The sequence below is a fragment of the Desmodus rotundus genome, chromosome 5, assembly GCF_022682495.2.
Source record: "Desmodus rotundus isolate HL8 chromosome 5, HLdesRot8A.1, whole genome shotgun sequence".
NCBI lineage: Eukaryota > Metazoa > Chordata > Mammalia > Chiroptera > Phyllostomidae > Desmodus > Desmodus rotundus.
The window spans coordinates 142329855-142347537 of record NC_071391.1 but is presented as its reverse complement, the minus strand read 5'-3'; the positions used below and the strand labels follow the sequence as shown (position 1 = coordinate 142347537).

At 37.2% G+C, this 17683-nt stretch overlaps 1 protein-coding gene across 5 annotated transcripts in view; it reads right to left on the bottom strand.

Moving 5' to 3' along the window:
- The window catches only part of APLF (aprataxin and PNKP like factor), a 117203-nt gene that overhangs the window by 77954 nt on the left and 21566 nt on the right, over positions 1-17683 (bottom strand). For 4 of the 5 annotated variants that reach the window (XM_053924157.2, XM_053924158.2, XM_053924155.1 and 1 more), the window contains exons 3-5: positions 8864-9036; positions 1273-1420; positions 638-734 (exon numbers count right to left, since the gene is read on the bottom strand). In XM_053924157.2, coding sequence (XP_053780132.1) covers positions 638-734; positions 1273-1420; positions 8864-9036 — 418 coding nt within the window. The remainder of the gene's footprint in view (positions 1-637; positions 735-1272; positions 1421-8863; positions 9037-17683) is intronic. The other variant, XM_053924159.2, reaches the window with a different exon arrangement.

The window sequence follows — 17683 nt, the reverse complement described above, 5'->3', positions numbered from 1 at the left end:
TAATATCCAATTTCCAATAGAAAGTCAGTGGGCAAGAGAATGAACAGGAAAATGTAATCCATATAAAGGAGAACAAGCAGCCAAAAGAAACTGAACCTGAGATGACTGAAAAGCTGCAAATAAAATGCTGACTACGTAAGACAATGTGGAAAACTTTTTAATAATTTCAGTTGATAGTCATACCCAGCAGATGACATCAACCACTGTAACATCTGCCGTGACAGTGAGGAGCACTAGGACAGCTCACCTCCTCTTCAGTCCTCCAGCACACACCTGTGTGAGCCTGGTACTTCTTATTTCATTATATTAACTTATAAAGCCCAGCCTGTGCTGGCCTTTTATCTTAGACACAACAGTAACAGGTTCATTTAAAAGTCTATGTTAACACTGTAAGTCTAGCACTTGTTAAATCAAAAAATAATTAGCAGGATGTTTGATAAATGGCATAAAATAATAGCCTGTGTTTTAAATTAGACTTCACGTACACATCTTTAAAAAAAATGGTAGGCTCAGTTATACACTTACACAACTACCAGTCTAGCTCCATTTGTTCAGAAAAACTTTCAAATTCTGCTTAATGTTTTCTTGAAACAAAATCTACTTCCACTGATAACTGGTACTGAAATGTTTTAATCACCTAGATTTTCTGTTAACATCCACGCTGGAAGGATTCTTTTCCTCTGGGCAGGGTTTAACTGCTGCTTACTGAAATCTGAACATTCACCTAGGAAAGACTAAAAAGGCATCTATTTTATTAATTACTAAAAATAAGCATGCATCCTTAATAAAACTGCAAAATTATTTACTTTGCAGAAAACTACCATGAAAAAACCCACCTGCAACTGAGTTAGTCAAATCTCTCAACGAAAGAAATTCATGATCTCTGTCAGTGGAAGTGCTGGTCTAGTGCACAGGTGGCAAACACAAGGCCTGTGGGCCGAGCCCCCCCCTCCATCTCGTTTTACCCGGCCCAGGACTGTATTTCTACCCGGCAGCACCGAGCTCCTTGCCCCTAGTTAAGGAGCAGTGACATTTATACAGTCCTAACATTACATTCAGCCCTTGAAGGCAACCTCGAGGCTGGTGTGGCCGCCAGTAAAAATGAGTCTGACACCTCTGGTAGTGTGATAGCTTCTAGAGTTTAACTTAAAAAGAGCAAAGCAGAAAAATGCTAGCAATATTGTTTTGATATGTCTAATTTCAGTTGTCTTTTCTCTCCTCAAAATAACTTAAGGAACGTGCTACGAATGAACGACACCTTAAATTTCTCACCGCACTATTTGTGGTAGAAGTCCGAGCTGTTGCTACCTCTGCGCTGCTTTCCAGCTGTGAAGCACCACTTGTCTCATCAGGCAAATTCGCCAAGGATGATTCCGGTGTTTCATTCAACATATCATCTGCATCAAGCACTTGGCTGTTTCTATAAAATGAAATAAAATAAAATAATCGATTCGTCATTTAAATTTAAAACACTTCTGTTGCCTACCATGCCATCGTAAGTGTGAGTCTCCCAAGTACGTCTAACGAGTTCTGCTACTTTTCTCAGACTTAGCAGAACAAAGAAAGCAGATTATAGTATAATAGAACAAAATATGTAGACTACAGTATGTTCTTCCTCTTCTGACCACAGTGTCGCCATAAAATACATTAATCTTTCCAAATCATGGGCCTAAAAACCACAGCTATTGATCAGAGGAGGAGCAGCCATCTCAGTCAAGGCTTAAGAGCTATTTACTCATTTAATTCAATATTTGTCCAGAGAGTCCATAAAAGTTAAGGACATCATGCAGCATCCAAAGAGAAAATGCAACTGAAAGTATGTCAGCTAAGTTAAACTCTTGAAAAATAAGATAAAATAAAATCCCAATGTCAAGTTCCTACACAGCTGCTCCTGGGGTCCTGGCCAGGAGAGCCGCTTGTGCCATCTCCCCAGACTTGTAGCCGGACCGGAAGCTAACTGCTCTGAAGCAGGAGCATCCATGGTCACATGTGGAACATATAGGCCAAACCAGTCACTTCCTACTTGCTGCAAATTGCAATAAGATCATGCAAAGTTGTTGCATCATTATTACATAGGTAGGCATAGAGGTGACCCAACAAATTTATCTTTTTGAAAATTTGAAATTGAATATAGAAATACCACTTAGAATTAAAAGGGAGTTAACTGCTGGTATGTACAATGACATGGATGCATCTCAAAGGCATTTTGCGAAGTCAAAGACACTAGATACTAAAGGGCTATATATCATATGATTCCATTTATATGACATTCTGAAGATGTAAAGCTACAGGGACAGAAATCAGATCAGTGGTTGCCAGGGGCTGGAGATAGAGTGAGGGGAACTATACAGATAGTTGATTGCTACCACAAAGAGGTGGGCATGCTGAAATGGATTTATCTTTTTAATCTTTTTATTGTTTTTTTCCATTACCATTTAACCCCCCTGCCCCTGCAATCACCACACTGTTGTGCATGTCCATGAGTCCTTAGACTAGACAACCCACTAGCTGACTGTGTTCTCCAGAAGGACCCAGACAGTAAGCAAGAAGGTATACACCAGCGAGGCAGTGCTGAGGAGCTCAGGAGTAGCTGCTTCTATAGGTCTGTGTTGGTGGTAGGGGAGGCTGCCAAAACACAGGGCTCCTTATTAGCAATAGAGATGGCAGGATTCTAGAATTGTACAGGTCAGGTAGTTAGTATTACCTATCAGAGGCTAAGTGGATGTTACTGGAGGAACAGACAGCAAAGCTGGAATGGTGCTGATCAATAAGCATCTGTACCAATGTCTGACCACCTAGCTGGACACTGCATTTTTCAGCTTTCCTTGCAATTCTGTGTAGCCATTAGTCTAATTCTTTGTTTTTGGGAGTGTAAATGCAAGTCATATGTACGACACACTTGTCCTAGATTCTCCTCTTCATTTCCTTCCTACCAACGGGGAACACCAAAGATGAAGCTAATTTGGAAGCTATATATTGAGGATGACAGAGCTACTCCATTAGCTGGAGTATGTGAATTACATTATGAAGGAGAGCACTCCCACAACTCTGGACTATTATGGGACAGAAAAATATTCATTCTTGTTTAAGCACTGCATTTGGGGGTCGTTTTGTTAAGCAACGTAGCTTTTACTCTAATACATGGATCAGCAAACTGCAACAGTCCAAATCCAACCTGCCACTTGTTTTTGTAAATAAAGTGCTACTGAAACAATAGAAGAGCAGATTTGAGGTATTAGGATGTAGATCATATGGTCTACAAAGCCAAAAATAATTACAAAGGAAGTTTGCCAACCTATATTCTTATACATAGCCCCTTTGGAGAAAGTATTGAGTATTTTCGGTACATCTTTATTCTGCCTATTCAAAAGTTAAATGATTAACCAGTGAAAGCAAAAACATCCTTAAATGAAATATTGCCAAAATGCTTAAAAGGGAGTGCTATATGCTTTGAATGATACAAGGTCTGTCCAGAAAACATCCAACAGTTGTTAATATAACAAGAACAGTTTACGTGACATCGATGTAGTATGGCAGCCAAGGAGAGTGGACTGGAATGCACATGCGTGAACTAGTCAGTGGGGGTGATAGATGCCACTGAGTGAGCATGTGTACTGTGTGGTCATCACATTCAAAATGAGTAGGTAGAGCAACAGATCTGCAACATATTTTGCATTAAGCTTCCACATTCCTCCGTGGAAACTATTTGGGTGATTCAGGAGGCTGCAGCTATGGGCAACTGGTGATTGGCAGCTTCATCACAATGTGCCCACTCATGCATCAGATCTTGTGCAGAGTTGTTTGTTTTTAAATTTTTATTGTTATTCGATTACAGTTGTCTGCATTTTCTCCCCACCCCTCCACCCCACCCCAGCTGAACCCACCTCCCTCCCCCACCTCCACCCTCCCCCTTGATTTTGTCCATGTGTCCTTTATAGTAGTTCCTATAATCCCCTCTCCCCACGGTCCCCTCCCCACTCCTCCCTGGATATTGTTAGATTGTTCTTAACTTCAATGTCTCTGGTTATATTTTGTTTGCTTTTTTCTTTTGTTGATTATGTTCCAGTTTTTTGGTGAAACATCAAATCACCCAGGTGACTCAGCCCCACTACAGCCCAGATTTGGCGCCCTGCAACTTCTGGCTTTTCCCAACACTAAAGTCATCCTTGAAAGGGAAGAGATTTCAGATCATCCATGAGATTCAGGAAAATACAACAGGGCAGCTGATGGTGACTAGAAGAACTGTGTGACATCCCAAGGTGCTTACTTTGAAGGGGACTGAGGCAACACTGTTCTATGTGCAATATTTCTTGTATCTTCTTCAATAAATGTCTCTTTTTTCATATTACATATTACATCTATTTTTCATATTACATGGCTGGATACCTTCTGGACAGACCTTGTATATTGAATGATGCATATATGATAAATATCTTCAATTAAAATTAGCCATTAGAGTTCAACTGATCTTTAGGAAAATGGTCTTTCAACTATGGTTACTATATGACTGATAAAGATGAAAGTGAAACTAATGAAAATGATTACTACACATCAGAAATCATTATATCATCATGGGAATATTTGAAAACTCAAAATCGCAAACTTCATTAGTGCTGAGAGTAAAACCAACCCCCTGAAGGAAGTTTTATACTAGCAAGCTAAAAACAAAACATTTAATTTTTAATATAAAAACACAATTAATTTGGCTATCCTAATCTAGGCACACCATTACCAAGACATTTACTACCTCTTTCGACGTATTTGGCTCCAAAGCCGTTACACACCAGGTAACATTCCTCATAATAAATAGCCCGAAAAAAAGTACAGTGTTCTTAAAGTGGGCTGTATTTTCAGTTTTATCAATAATAAAAAACATTCAAAATTCACTAGGGCACAAGCTGATCTAAGTGATCCTTCACACCAAGGGGATAAGCTAATTTGAAAAGATATAAATAAAATTAAAATTGACATATAATAATGTAAATAAGTTATCGGGCAATGACCATGCTTTGTTTCATAGAAATGTACGGCATTTTCCTGATTTTAGAAAAAAGTATGTAATTCTATTATGGGAATTTATGATAACAAAAATAGTAGTTTCTCTATTTCTCATGTCAGCAGCTGGTTAAAAAATAGCATTCTTTTGTTTTGTTTTGTTTTCCCTGTGTTGCCTTCTCCTGCCTCCCCTAATCTATCACCAATGGATTTCATGTACCCCCCTTATGGCTCCTCTTTGATTCTAATGTATGAAATAAGGTGCTAAATTGCCATTCTCCAGAGCATTTCTCAATCTTTTGAGATGTTGCTTCCCAGCAATTGTGGTCAGTTTGGCTCAAAGAAACTCACCGAAAATTCTCTACAGGTCTGAATGTTTCTTACGTTGACAATGGAATCATGTGCTGTCTCTGCTGCTCAGGGTTGCACACGGACCAGCACTCAAAGTGACTAGGAACTAGTTACGTTGCTGCTAGTTTCTGGGCTTCTTGGGCACAGGCTGTCAGTAGTATGTGACTCCCTCTGCCTGAGCATCACTTCCACTTAACTTCTCTTTCCCTTTATTCCCCACAACTAACCATTATACAAGTTTTCTGGCTTTCCTGAAGGATCCGGTAGGTAGCACATATCTGTCATGTGTGACTAACCAGAATGTTTTGAATAACTTCATGTTGTGGTAGTTACCCACGGCAGAAATCTTTCATCTTAATGAAGAACCCAAACACATAATTCCCAGTTTCCTTGCTGCTGGCTGTAGATACGTGGGATACATTATGCCAATCGGATGCATCACATGAGACTGACACAGAGATTTGTTACAGAGCATCCATTTTCCTGGCACAAATGATGCATCATGACAAGATGGAACAATGGCCTATTTTACTCAATTATATTGAGCAAAGGAAAGTAGCTGCAAAAAAATACACACTATATGATTCTATTTATATGAAGTCCAAGACAGGTGAAACACATTTGTGATACAGAAATCAGAAAAATGCTTAGCTGTGAGTATTTGAAGCGTATTGCATAGAAAGGAACATGAGGGAAAGTTCTCAGGTCTTGGAAGTCTTCTATGTTTTGTTTTGTAAAAACTCATTAAATGGTTCTCTCTCTCTCTCTCTCTCTCTCTCCCCCCATCTGTCTTTCCCTTCCTCTCTCTTTCTCAAATCAGTTAAAAAAAAATAAATAAAGTCCTAGCTGGATAGCTCCATTGGTTAGAACATCATCCAGATAAGTTAAGGTTGAGGGTTCTGTTAGGGTGGTTGGTGACACAGGCTGTGAAAGAATTCACAAAGAAAATAAAGTGTAGAGAATAAAGTTTTTCTTCACTCTCCAAGGGAGGAGAGGGGCATGGTGTGGAGGGATACACCAGCCAAAAATGGCATTCTTTATACATGTGCGATAAGAGAAAAAAGAGTAAGATCTATACTTTAAAATGGCAAGCCACGGTTATTGAAATCATTTAACCAAAATAAAAAACAATTTCCTGACATAATTTCTTTCCCTTTACTATTTTTAAAGTTTAGATGTAATTTATGTACTCTGAAATGCACAGATCTGAGGTGCACAGTTTGGTCAGTTTCGACAAACGCATACAACCACGTAACTCCCTTTGCCAAGACAGAACATGTCCATCACCACAAAAAGTTTCCTTGTGCCCTTTCCTAGTTAACCCCCCTGGAAGTAAACATTGATTGGATTTCTACCACTATAGATCAGTTTGCTTATTATAGGATATAAGTGCAATTGTATAGTAGGTACTGTTTTGTGTCTTCTTTCGTAGATTCCTCGGGATTTTCATAGTATACAATCACATCATCTGCAAATAAGAACAGTTTTACTAATTCCTTTCCAATGCTACCCATTTCTTTTTCTTGCCTTACTGAACTAGTTAGAACCTCCAGTAAATGATGAATAAAAGTTGTGCAAATAGACATCTTGGTTCCCCCAGTCTTAGGGAAAGAACTTCCAATATTTCATAACTGAGTATGAGTTTCTCACAGGAAAAAATTATTTCCTATAAAGGAGTTTTATTTTTAGTTATCAACAGGTGTCTGTCAAAATTATTTTTATGCATCTACTGATAGTTCTTTAATCTGTAGTAGTGAATTGTATCAATGACTAATTGATTGATTTTTATATGATAAATCCACCCTTGCATTTTTTGGAAAAGTTCCACTTGGTCAACATGTATTGTGCTTTTTACATATTACTGGATTTGATTTGTAAATATGTTATTATAAGGAATATAGGCCTATATTTTATTTTTTTATTATTATTTTAAAATTTTATTGTTCTTCAATTAGTTGTCTGCATTTTCTCCCCATCTCTCCACCCCACCCCAGCCAAACCCACCTCCCTCCCCCACCTCCACCCTCCCCCTTGATTTTGTCCATATGTCCTTTATAGTAGCTCCTGTAAACCCCTCTCCCCACGGTCCCCTCCCCACTCCCCTCTGGCTATTGTTTCATTGTTCTTAACTTCAATGTGTCTATATTCTTGTAATGTTCTTGTCTGATTTTGATATCAGAATTAAAATTAATCCTCATAAAATTAACAAGGAAGCATACCCTCTCCTATTTTGGGTGAAAAGGTATAATTGTTGGTATTCTTTCTTGAAAGTTAAAAAGAATCCACTAGTGAAGTTCCTTATGGGATATTCCTAACTTGTGAACTCAATATCTTTAATGGATATAGGATTCATCAGACTTTCTGTTTCTTCCTGTATCAGTTTTGGTAAACTATGTTTTTTAAAGAATGTATCCATTCACTTAGGCTGTCAAATTTACTGGAATTAAGTTTTAAATATTTTTTCATTACTCTTTTAAGGCTTGCAGTATCAGTAATGATATCCCCTCTTCTGTTATTGATACCGATAATTTGTGTCTTCTAGTTCTTTTTTATTGGTAAGCCTTGGTAAGGTTATCCTAATTTTATTAATCTTTCAAAGAAGCAATTTTTGGTTTTGTTCATTTCATTTGTCTACTTTTGATTTCATTGACTTTTAGGCTCATTCTCCTTATTTCCTTTTTTCTGTCTACTACGGGATTAATTTGCTCCTGTGTATCTTCTTAAAGTAGAAGCATAACTTATTGATTTTATTTCCCTCTAAGGACTACTTTAGTTGCATTTCACAAATTTTTATGTTGTATTTTTAGTATTATTCCATTCAAATATTTTCTAATTGCCCTTATGATTTTCTTTGGACCCATGGGTTATTTAGAAATGTGTTGTTTAATTTGAAAATATTTGGAGATTTTTCTAAATATTTTGTTATTACTGATTTTTAATTTAATACCAGAGCAATTAGAGAACACACTCTATAATTTTGTCCATCTCCTTCTACAGGTCCAGTTTATGTATTCTATAATTTAAAAGCTGAAACAAAGGCAAATAATCTGCTAATGATGGCCTCAACAAAAGTAGTGTATTAATTTTAACTTTATACCAGATGTTTAATATATTATCTCATTTCCTCAGTTTCCGTATTCTATACTTTGTTATTTTTATAAGACAGAGAAGTTACACAATTTTAGTCTAAACCTGACATTAAAAATTTTATAAAATTTTAAAATCTAACAAAAAGATTAAGAAAAAGTAGTCAGTTTAAAATGAACTATCCTGGTTATAGCTAGATGGAAAATAATGGAAAAAGACACCACATATGGGAACAATCATGACTGAGGGGTTGTTTCCAAAGCCAACTAGTTTCTAGAAAAACACTCATATACGCAAACACTCACCACATAACTCCTACATCACCAATATAGTTTAATACTGGAATGGTTTCTGTGGAAGCATTTGTGCATGACTCGGGAATTAGATTACAAATACCGTTATATAATCTCATTTCAGCAGGCAATCTTACCTTAAAGTAGATTCCAATTCTGTCTCAGAGTATGCAGAGAAAACACGGAAAATGTATTTGTCAACTAATAAAGAAAAACTATCTCCAGGATTCAACCAGTGCCAAAGATTTGTCTTTAATGGTAAGAACTGGCTCTTCTCAGAAGACTGATAAAAACATGGACTTGTGTGTATCTGACAAAGAAAGAAAGAATGCAGTGATGTTGTAACTCAAAATTATGACAAAAATACAACTAAACATGAATACAAAATTGTAGTGCCATGATAATTTACTTATAAAAGAAACTTAAAAGTCTAATACACCTGGCACTTATAAATACCATAATCTTTATCTATACATACAAAAGAAAAAAGGGATCAATGGAAGGAGCAAAGTTATTCAATTTTTGGTTAAAAGGTACATCTGTTTTGCTTGAGATGATGTAACATTGGAAAGAGAAACATGAAAAAAATTCTCAGTATGGAAACTGAATCCCTTAACTTTGATATTAAAATTCACCAATCCCCTTATTATTCCCTTAATAATTTTTAGTATGATTAAAAAATTAGAAACTATGAGAAGGGAGATTTTGGTCCTATCTTTTAAGCAACATTGGTTAGGTTTGGTTTTAGCTCCTCACAGAGGAATCTTATTGTGTTTGAATGAAACCCTACTATGAAGATCAAAGTCTATGAAGACTTTTCAAGAGACATCAACAACCTCTGAGTGCAGCAAGGTAATTTCCACCCTGGGACTAGACATCTATGGAACATTTCCAGTTTTTCTATTTACACTCCATTAAAGTATCTTCAGATACAACTATATTTTCATATATTAAAACCTTTAACAATCATAACCATTTAAAATACCTGTAGATATCAAGGTATGTTTTATTCATCCTGAGTTGGGGCCGACTAGAATGCAGTGTAAATATGGTAGGTAAAAACTTCTGTTCTTGCTATAAAAATATTCCTTATGGGAAAATTAAGAAAGTTTATAAGAGGCCTATTTTTAATGTTGAAATTCTTTAACATTTTGAAATTCTAGAAATGTCTCTTTTTCTTTTCTTTTTACCCCTCAACAAATTTCTCTTCATTGGGAAACCTGGTTAAAATTTTGATTAAATATACTCACTTTCATTTGTTTAAAATCTTCAGCCTTTATAGAATATAAGCTAAGTAAAATAAAAACAAATCTAGAATGTTATAAAACATAAAGTAAATAATATTATTAACTTTGGTAGCCTACTTTACATTATAATTTATTTTTCAGTTGTTTTTATTTTTTAAAAGTTTTTGTTGTATTTTTTGTTACATTACCTTTTAGACCCCTTATACCACCTCCCCCCAGCAATCACCACACTGTTGTCCATGTCCATGAGTCCTTTTTCCTTTTTGCTCAATCTACCCCCCCATCTTACTGGCCCATTACCTCCCCCACCTTACTAGCTGTCATCCTGCTCTCTATTTATGAGTCTGTCCCCATTTTCCTTGTTAGTTCAATTTGTTCATTAGATTCCACATACGAGTGAAATCATATGGTATTTGTCTTTCTCTGACTGGCTTATTTCACTTAGCATAAGTTCTTTAGGCCCATCCATACTGTTGCAAAGGGTAAAGTTTTCTTCTTTCTTATGGCCAAGTAGTATTACATTGTGTAAATGTCCCATAGTTGTTTTATCCACTCATCTACTGATGGACATTTGGGCTGCTTCCCTATCTTGGCGATTGTAAATAATGCTGCAATGAACATAGGGGTGCTTATGTTTTTTTGAATTAGTGTTTTGGGTTCTTTTGGATATATTCCCAGAAGTGGGATTGCTGGGTCAAAAGGCAGATCCAATTTTAATTTTTTGAGGTATCTTCATACTGCTTTCCACAGTGGCTGCACCAATCTGCATTCTCACCAACAGTGCAAAAGAGTTCCTCTTCCTCCACATCACCAGCACTTGTTTATTGATTTATTGACTTATTGATGATAGCCATTCTGACAAATGTGAGATGGTATTTCATTTTGGTTTTAATTTGCATTTCTCCAATGATTAGTGGTGTTAAGCATCTTTTCATATGTCTATTGGCCATTTGTATGGACTCTTTCGAGAAGTCTCTGTTCAGGTCCTTTGCCCATTTTTCAATTAGGTTTGTGTGTGTGTGTGGCTGGGGGGGGAGGAGGTTGAGTTTTGAAAGTACTTTGTAAATTTTGGATATTAACCCCCATTGATTTATGTGTCTGTTTTTATGCCAGTACCATACTGTCTTGATTAATATGGCCCTACATTAAATCTATAGATTGCTTTGGGTAGTATGGATATTTTAATGATGTTAATTCTTCCTATCCATGAACACATTATGTGCTTCCACTTAATTGTTTTTGATTTATTTCTTTTTAGAGAGAGGGGAAGGGAAGGAGAAAGAGAGGGAGAGAAACATCAATGTGTGGTTGCCTCTTGCTCGCTCCCTACTGGGGACCTGGCCCACAACCCAGGCATGTGCCCTGACTGGGAATCGAACATACAATGCTTTGGTTCACAGGCTAGCACTCAATCCACTGAGCCACACCAGCCAGGGCTGCTGCTCCCACTTATTTGTACCTTCTTCAATTCCTTCTTCAGTGTATTACAATTTTCTGAGTATAGGTCTTTTACATCCTTGGTTAAGTTTATTCCTAAGTATTTTATTGTTTTGAAGCAGTTATGAATGGGATTGTTTTCTTGATTACCCTTTCTGTTAGTTTGTTATTGACATATAAAAATGCAACTGATTTCTAGACATTAATTTTGTATCCTGCTACTTTGCTGAATTCATTTATCAGTTCTAGTAGTTTCTTGGTGGAATCTTTGGGGTTCTCTATGCATAGAATCATGTCATCTGCAAATAATGACAGTTTTACTTGTTCCTTTCCAATGTGGATGCCTTTTATTTCTTCTTGTCTGGCTGTTGTGGCTAGGACTTCCAGTACTATGTTGAATAAGAGAGATGAAAGAGGATGTCCATGTCTTGTTCCCAATGTTAAGGGGAAGGCTTGTAGTTTTTGCTGGTTGAGTATGATGCTGGCAGTGGGTCTGTTGTATATGGCCTTTATTATGTATATGTATGATCCCTCTATTCCCACTTTGCTGAGAGTTTTTATTATATGGGTGCTGGCTTTTATCAAATGCTTTTTCTGCATCTATTGACATGATCATGTGGTTTTCAGCCTTCATTTTGTTCATGTGGTAAATCACATGTATTGACTTGTGAATGTTGTGCCAACCTTGCATTCCTGGAATGAATCCCACTTGATCATGGTATATGATCTTTTTGATGCGTTGCTGTATTTGGTTTGCTGATATTTTGTTGAGGATTTTAGCATGTATGCTCATTAGGGGTATTGCATGTAATTTTCTTTCTTTGTAGTGTCTTTATCTGGTTTTGGAATTAGGATAATGCTGGCCTTGTAAAATGAGTTTGGGAGCCTTCCCTCTTCCTGAATTTTATGAAATAGTTTGAGGAGCAGAGGTGTTAGGTCTTCTTGGAATGTTTGGTAAAATTTGCCTGTGAAGCTATCTGGTCCAGGGCTTTTGTTTGTTGGGAGGTTCTTGATTACAGCTTCAATTTCACTAGGTGTAATCTGTTTATTCAGGTTCTCTGATTTTTCTTATAAAGTTCTGGAAGATTATATGTTTCTAGGAATTTACCCATTTCACCCAGGTTGTCCAGTTTGTTGGCATGTAATTGTTCATAAAATTTTCTTACAATCCTTTATATTTCTTTAGTGTCAGTTGTTATTTCTCCTCTTTCATTTCTGATTTTATTTATTTGGGTACTTTCTCTTTTTTTCCTGATGAGTCTGGCTAAAGTTTTGCCAATCTTGTTTGTCTTTTCAGAGAACCATCTCTTGGATTCATTGATCTTTTGCATTTTTTTTTAGACCCTATTTCGTTTATTTCTGTTGTGATCTTATTATTTCCTTCCTTCTCCTTACTTTGGGCTTTGTTTGTTATTTTTCAAGTTCCTTTAAGTGTGAAGTTAGATTGTTTATTTGAGCTTTCTCTCTTTTTTTTTTTTTTTCCAGATAGGCCTGTAATGCTATGAATTTCCTCTTACAATTGCTTTCTCAGTGTCCCACAGATCTTGGATTGTTGAGTCTTCATTTTCATTCATTTCAAGATATCTTTTGATTTCTTCCTTGATCTCATTGTTGACCCATTTATTGTTTAATAACATATTATTTAGCTTCTATGTCTTTGCGTGTTTTTCATTGTTCTTGTGATTGATTTTTAATTTCATAGCATGCGATCAGAGAATATGCTTGATATGAGTTCAATCTTCCTAAATTTATTGAGACTTGTTTTGTGTCCTAACATGTGGTCTATCCTAGAAAACTTTCCATGTGTGCTCGAAAAGTATGTATATGCTGCTGCTTTGGGGTGAAATGTTCTGAAGATATCAATTAAATCCATTGGGTCTAGTGTGTCATTTAAGGCTGCTATCTCCTTTTTGATTTTCTGCTTGGAAGATTTATCCTTTGAAGTCAATGGGGTGTTAAAATCCCTGACTATGACTGTATTCTGTTGATTTCTCCCTTTATGTCAATCAAGATTTGCTTTACATTTTTAGGTGCTCCTATGTTGGGTGTGTAAAGGTTTACTAGGGTTATATCCTCTTGTTGGATTGTTCCCTTTATCATTATGTAGTGTTCTTCTTTGTCTCTTACTATTGCCTTGGTTTCAAAGTCTATTTTGTCAGATATAAGTATTACCCTAGCTGTTTTTCTTTTCCATTTGCATGAAATATCTTCTTCCATCCCTTTACTTTTAGTCTGTGTGTATCTTGTGATGAGTGGGATCTCCTGGAGGCAGCACATATATGTGTCTTGTTTTCTCATCCATTCAGCCACCCTCTGTCTTTTGGTTGGAGATTGAAGCCATTTGAATATATTTTTACATTTGTGATTATTGATAGATATGCATGTAGTACCATTTCATTGTTAGACTGTTTTCCTCTGGGTTTTTTTTTCCCCCTCTCTCTTTTTTTTCTTCTTCTTATTAAGGCAATTCCTTTAACATTTGTTGCAGTACTGGTTTGGTATTAAGAAACTCCTTTAGCTTTTTCTTGTCTGGGAAGCTCCTTATTTCCCCTTCAATTTTAAATGATAGCCTTGCTGAGTAAAGTAGCCTTGGTTGTAGGTCCTTGCTTTTCACCAACTTGAATATTTCACACCACTCTCTTCTGGCCTGAAATGTTTCTGATGAGTAATCAGATGATAGTCTAATTGGTGCTCCCTTGTAGGTAACTACCTACTTTTCTCCTGTGGCTTTTAGGATTCTCTCCTTGTCTGTAAGCCTAGTCATTTTAATTATGATGTGTCTTGGTGTAGGCTTCTTTGGGTCCAACTTTTTTGGGACTCCCTGAGCTTCCTGGGCTTGTGTGTCTTTTTCCTTCACCATATTAGGGATTTTTTTTGGTCATTATTTCTCCATATAGGTTCCTGATCCTTTGCTTGTTCTATTCTCCTTCTGGTATTCACATCATGCAGATTTTGTTCTGCTTCATTTTGTCCAAAATGTTTCTTAAACTCTCCTCATTAAAATTTTTTTTTCTTTTTGCTGCTCTGCCTGGGTTTTTTTTTTTTCCTACCTTGTCTTCCAAATCACTGATGTGATCCTCTGCTTTGTCTAACCTACTGTTTATTCCTTCCAGTGTATTATTTATTTCGAATATTAATTTTTTTTATTTCTGAGCAGTCTTTTTTTTATGGTTTCTACATCTTTCTTCATGCTTTTGAGTATCCTTATAATCATTACTGTAAACTCTCAATCTGATCAATCGCTTGCCTCCATTTCATCTAGTTCTTCTGGAGGAGTCTCTTGTTCTTTCATTTGGGGTGTGTTTCTTTGTCTTCCCATTTTGGCTGCTTCTTTGTATTTTCCACCTCAGATGTTAAACTAATCAGCTGCTAGACTGATCAGTTGTTGAACTAATCAAGCTGTAATCAGCAGCCAGGCTTAATAAGCTCCACAGGGTGGGGTAGAGTAATTCCTGCGGTTGAAGCTACTTCTTCCTCTCAGGCTGATGACACTTGGAGGGGAGTGCTCTACCTGAGAGAGAAGACTCCTGCAGTATGGGGAATGACAGCACTGGGATCCTCGCAGCTGTTCCTTTAGTTCTCTCCCCAGAGCCACCAATGCCAGACCCTCTTCAACAGTCTCTAGTCTACTCTGCACTCCCTCTGCTAGAGCCCAGGGTAAGTTGCTGCAAATGAAATTTTGTGTGTTGGACCTTTAACAGGCTCCCTGTGTCTCTAGCCATCTCTCCATTGGAGACAGAAACCCTGTGGCTTTATACAGCTGGATGTTATCTGGGTTCCTTTCTGGTTCTGGTGCTGGAGGCTGGGGAGACCAGTTTGAGGTTTAGACCCCACACTTCTCAGGAGCAGCCCCCCAGCTGCTGTAACATCCTTCTGGATCTTCAGCTGCCACCTGTGGAACCCAGCCAGCCTTCTGGGGTCTCTGCACTCCCTACTAGTCATGTTGTGGTGAAGTGGTTTCTTCTATCTGTCCATGGTTATAAGGTTTCTCTCCATGTAGTGTGCAGTTGGTTATTCAGGATGCTTTCTCTGCAATTCAGTTGTAATTCTGCATTCATCCTGGGAGACGGTTAGCATAGCTTCCACTTACTCCTCTGCCATCTTGAATCCCTTTTTTTCCCCCAAAAAAGCCTATTTGTCTAGGATATGAATTGAGTATTTCAGGGGTAAATGTGACCTATTCTGATTTAATTTCTATTATATATTAAAACATATCAAAATATCAAAAACCACTTACTAAACATCTACAATGTTCTCCCACTCCATCCAAATGTCAAGTCCCAGATCATTTCCCTCTATCTCTTGAATCCATTTCTCTTTGTCATTTTCACAGTCACTCCCTAGTTCAAGTTCACACACACTGTTTGCATTCCTTGCTTGGGCTAACCTCACATCACGTCTCCTTTCTTCATTCACTTCACTGCTTCCCAAGTGATTCTTTTACACATTTCTCTGTGTAAAGCCTCTGATGATGCCCCAATATAAATACAGCACAGCAGAAAAGACTCTTCATAAGCCTACAGTGGTTTCCAACCTCATCACCCACCTTCATATGCCCAAATCTTCACATACAGAATCTTTGATCCAAACATAAAGGTCTATTCAAAATGCTGTTGATTTACTACAGACTGAGATGTCTCATGCCACCATACCTCCCTGCATGAACTGTTTGAACCAGTCCCTGTGAGTTCAAAGATTACCTATAATCATTTGATAAATCACCACTAGACTGTCAGGTCTGTGGGAGCATATAACTGTACTTAACACACAAGTCTCTAATAGTAGGATGAATTGATACTTCAACTTTCAGTCATTACTGAATAATATCAGGAATGACTCCAAAGAGTTTACTATAAGAAATAAGGCTGAAAATCTAATGTATACTAAAAATGCTACCTTTTGAGTTACTTAAATAGATTCACCACTAAAATCATTTCAATTCCATTGTCTATAAGATACATTTTTAAACAACCATCACTTTCATCTTCTAAACAGCCCCTGATAGCAAGCAGATAGGCACATGAGCTTACTGGTTTTCAAACCTCCCCCCGCCCAAAATCACACAAGTAACTTTCTCACTCTACATGACTTTATCAAACACCATAACATTATACTTTTAAACTAACCATAGAAACACGGAATTTGGGGAGAGGTACATAGAAACTATTTAGCTCAATTTGTAAAGGAAAAAAAAACCCCTACATTTTCTAAGCTAAACTGTGCAAACAGTATGTTTAATCAAGCTGGGGACAAGGGGAGATACTAATATAGAATAAGGGACATTAAAACAAAAGTTGAGATGTTGGAAAATAAGCATTGTTACCTACATGACCTCCCTTTTCTAGTTTATTTATTTTTAGAGAGAAGGTAAGGGCGGGTGAAAGAGAGGGAGAAAAACATAGATTTGTGTGAAATACATCAATCTGTTGCTTCTCACACGCCCCCAAATGGGGTCCTGGCCCACAACCCAGGGATGTGCCCTGACTGGGAATCAAACTGGCAACCTTTCAGTTCACAGCCTGGTGGTCAATCCACCGAGACACATCAGCCAGGGTGCACCCCTCTTTTAAAAAGACAACTTTGAAATTTAGAATGAATGTAATCTACCTAATCCTTGCACTTCAATTTCATGAGGATTTGGCCATAAATCCTTCCTAGCTGTATCTGCAATTGAAAACACTTGTATTTCCTTTAAATACATTAAAAGCAAGCAATAAAATAAAATTTAGAGATAAAGTGTAGAGGTAAAACTTTTAAAAAGAGGCTATACAAATTTAGTAGGCAATTATTTTATTACAGTCATTTTACACATTATGTGCGAGGGCTGGGGGAGGGGTCGAGCGAAAAGGAAAAAGGACTCATGGACATGGACAACAGTGTGGTGATTGCGGGGGGTGGAGGGTATAAGGGGACTAAATGGTAATGGGAAAAAGTACAATTAAAAAAATATTTTAAAAGATGCAGGACAAAAAAAAAAGAAAGACGACATAAGAATGGAGATGTGATGACACCCATATTCCTAAAAAGAGTTGTGAATGTTTCATTTTTTAAAAATCAAGTTATAATTTAAACTCAATGTTTAGAAACCTTTTCATTATGCTATCAGTCACCCATAATTTCTCTCCCAAAGTGGCTTTGTGGCCAGAGCTTTTGAGCACAACAAGGCATGACAAACCACCAGGCTCTAAGCTTGTGCACACTGCTGGGCTTGGAAATCACTCCCTGTTACCCCTCGGGCTTTTAAGTGAAGCCTCGCCTTCTTTGAGTGCGCCA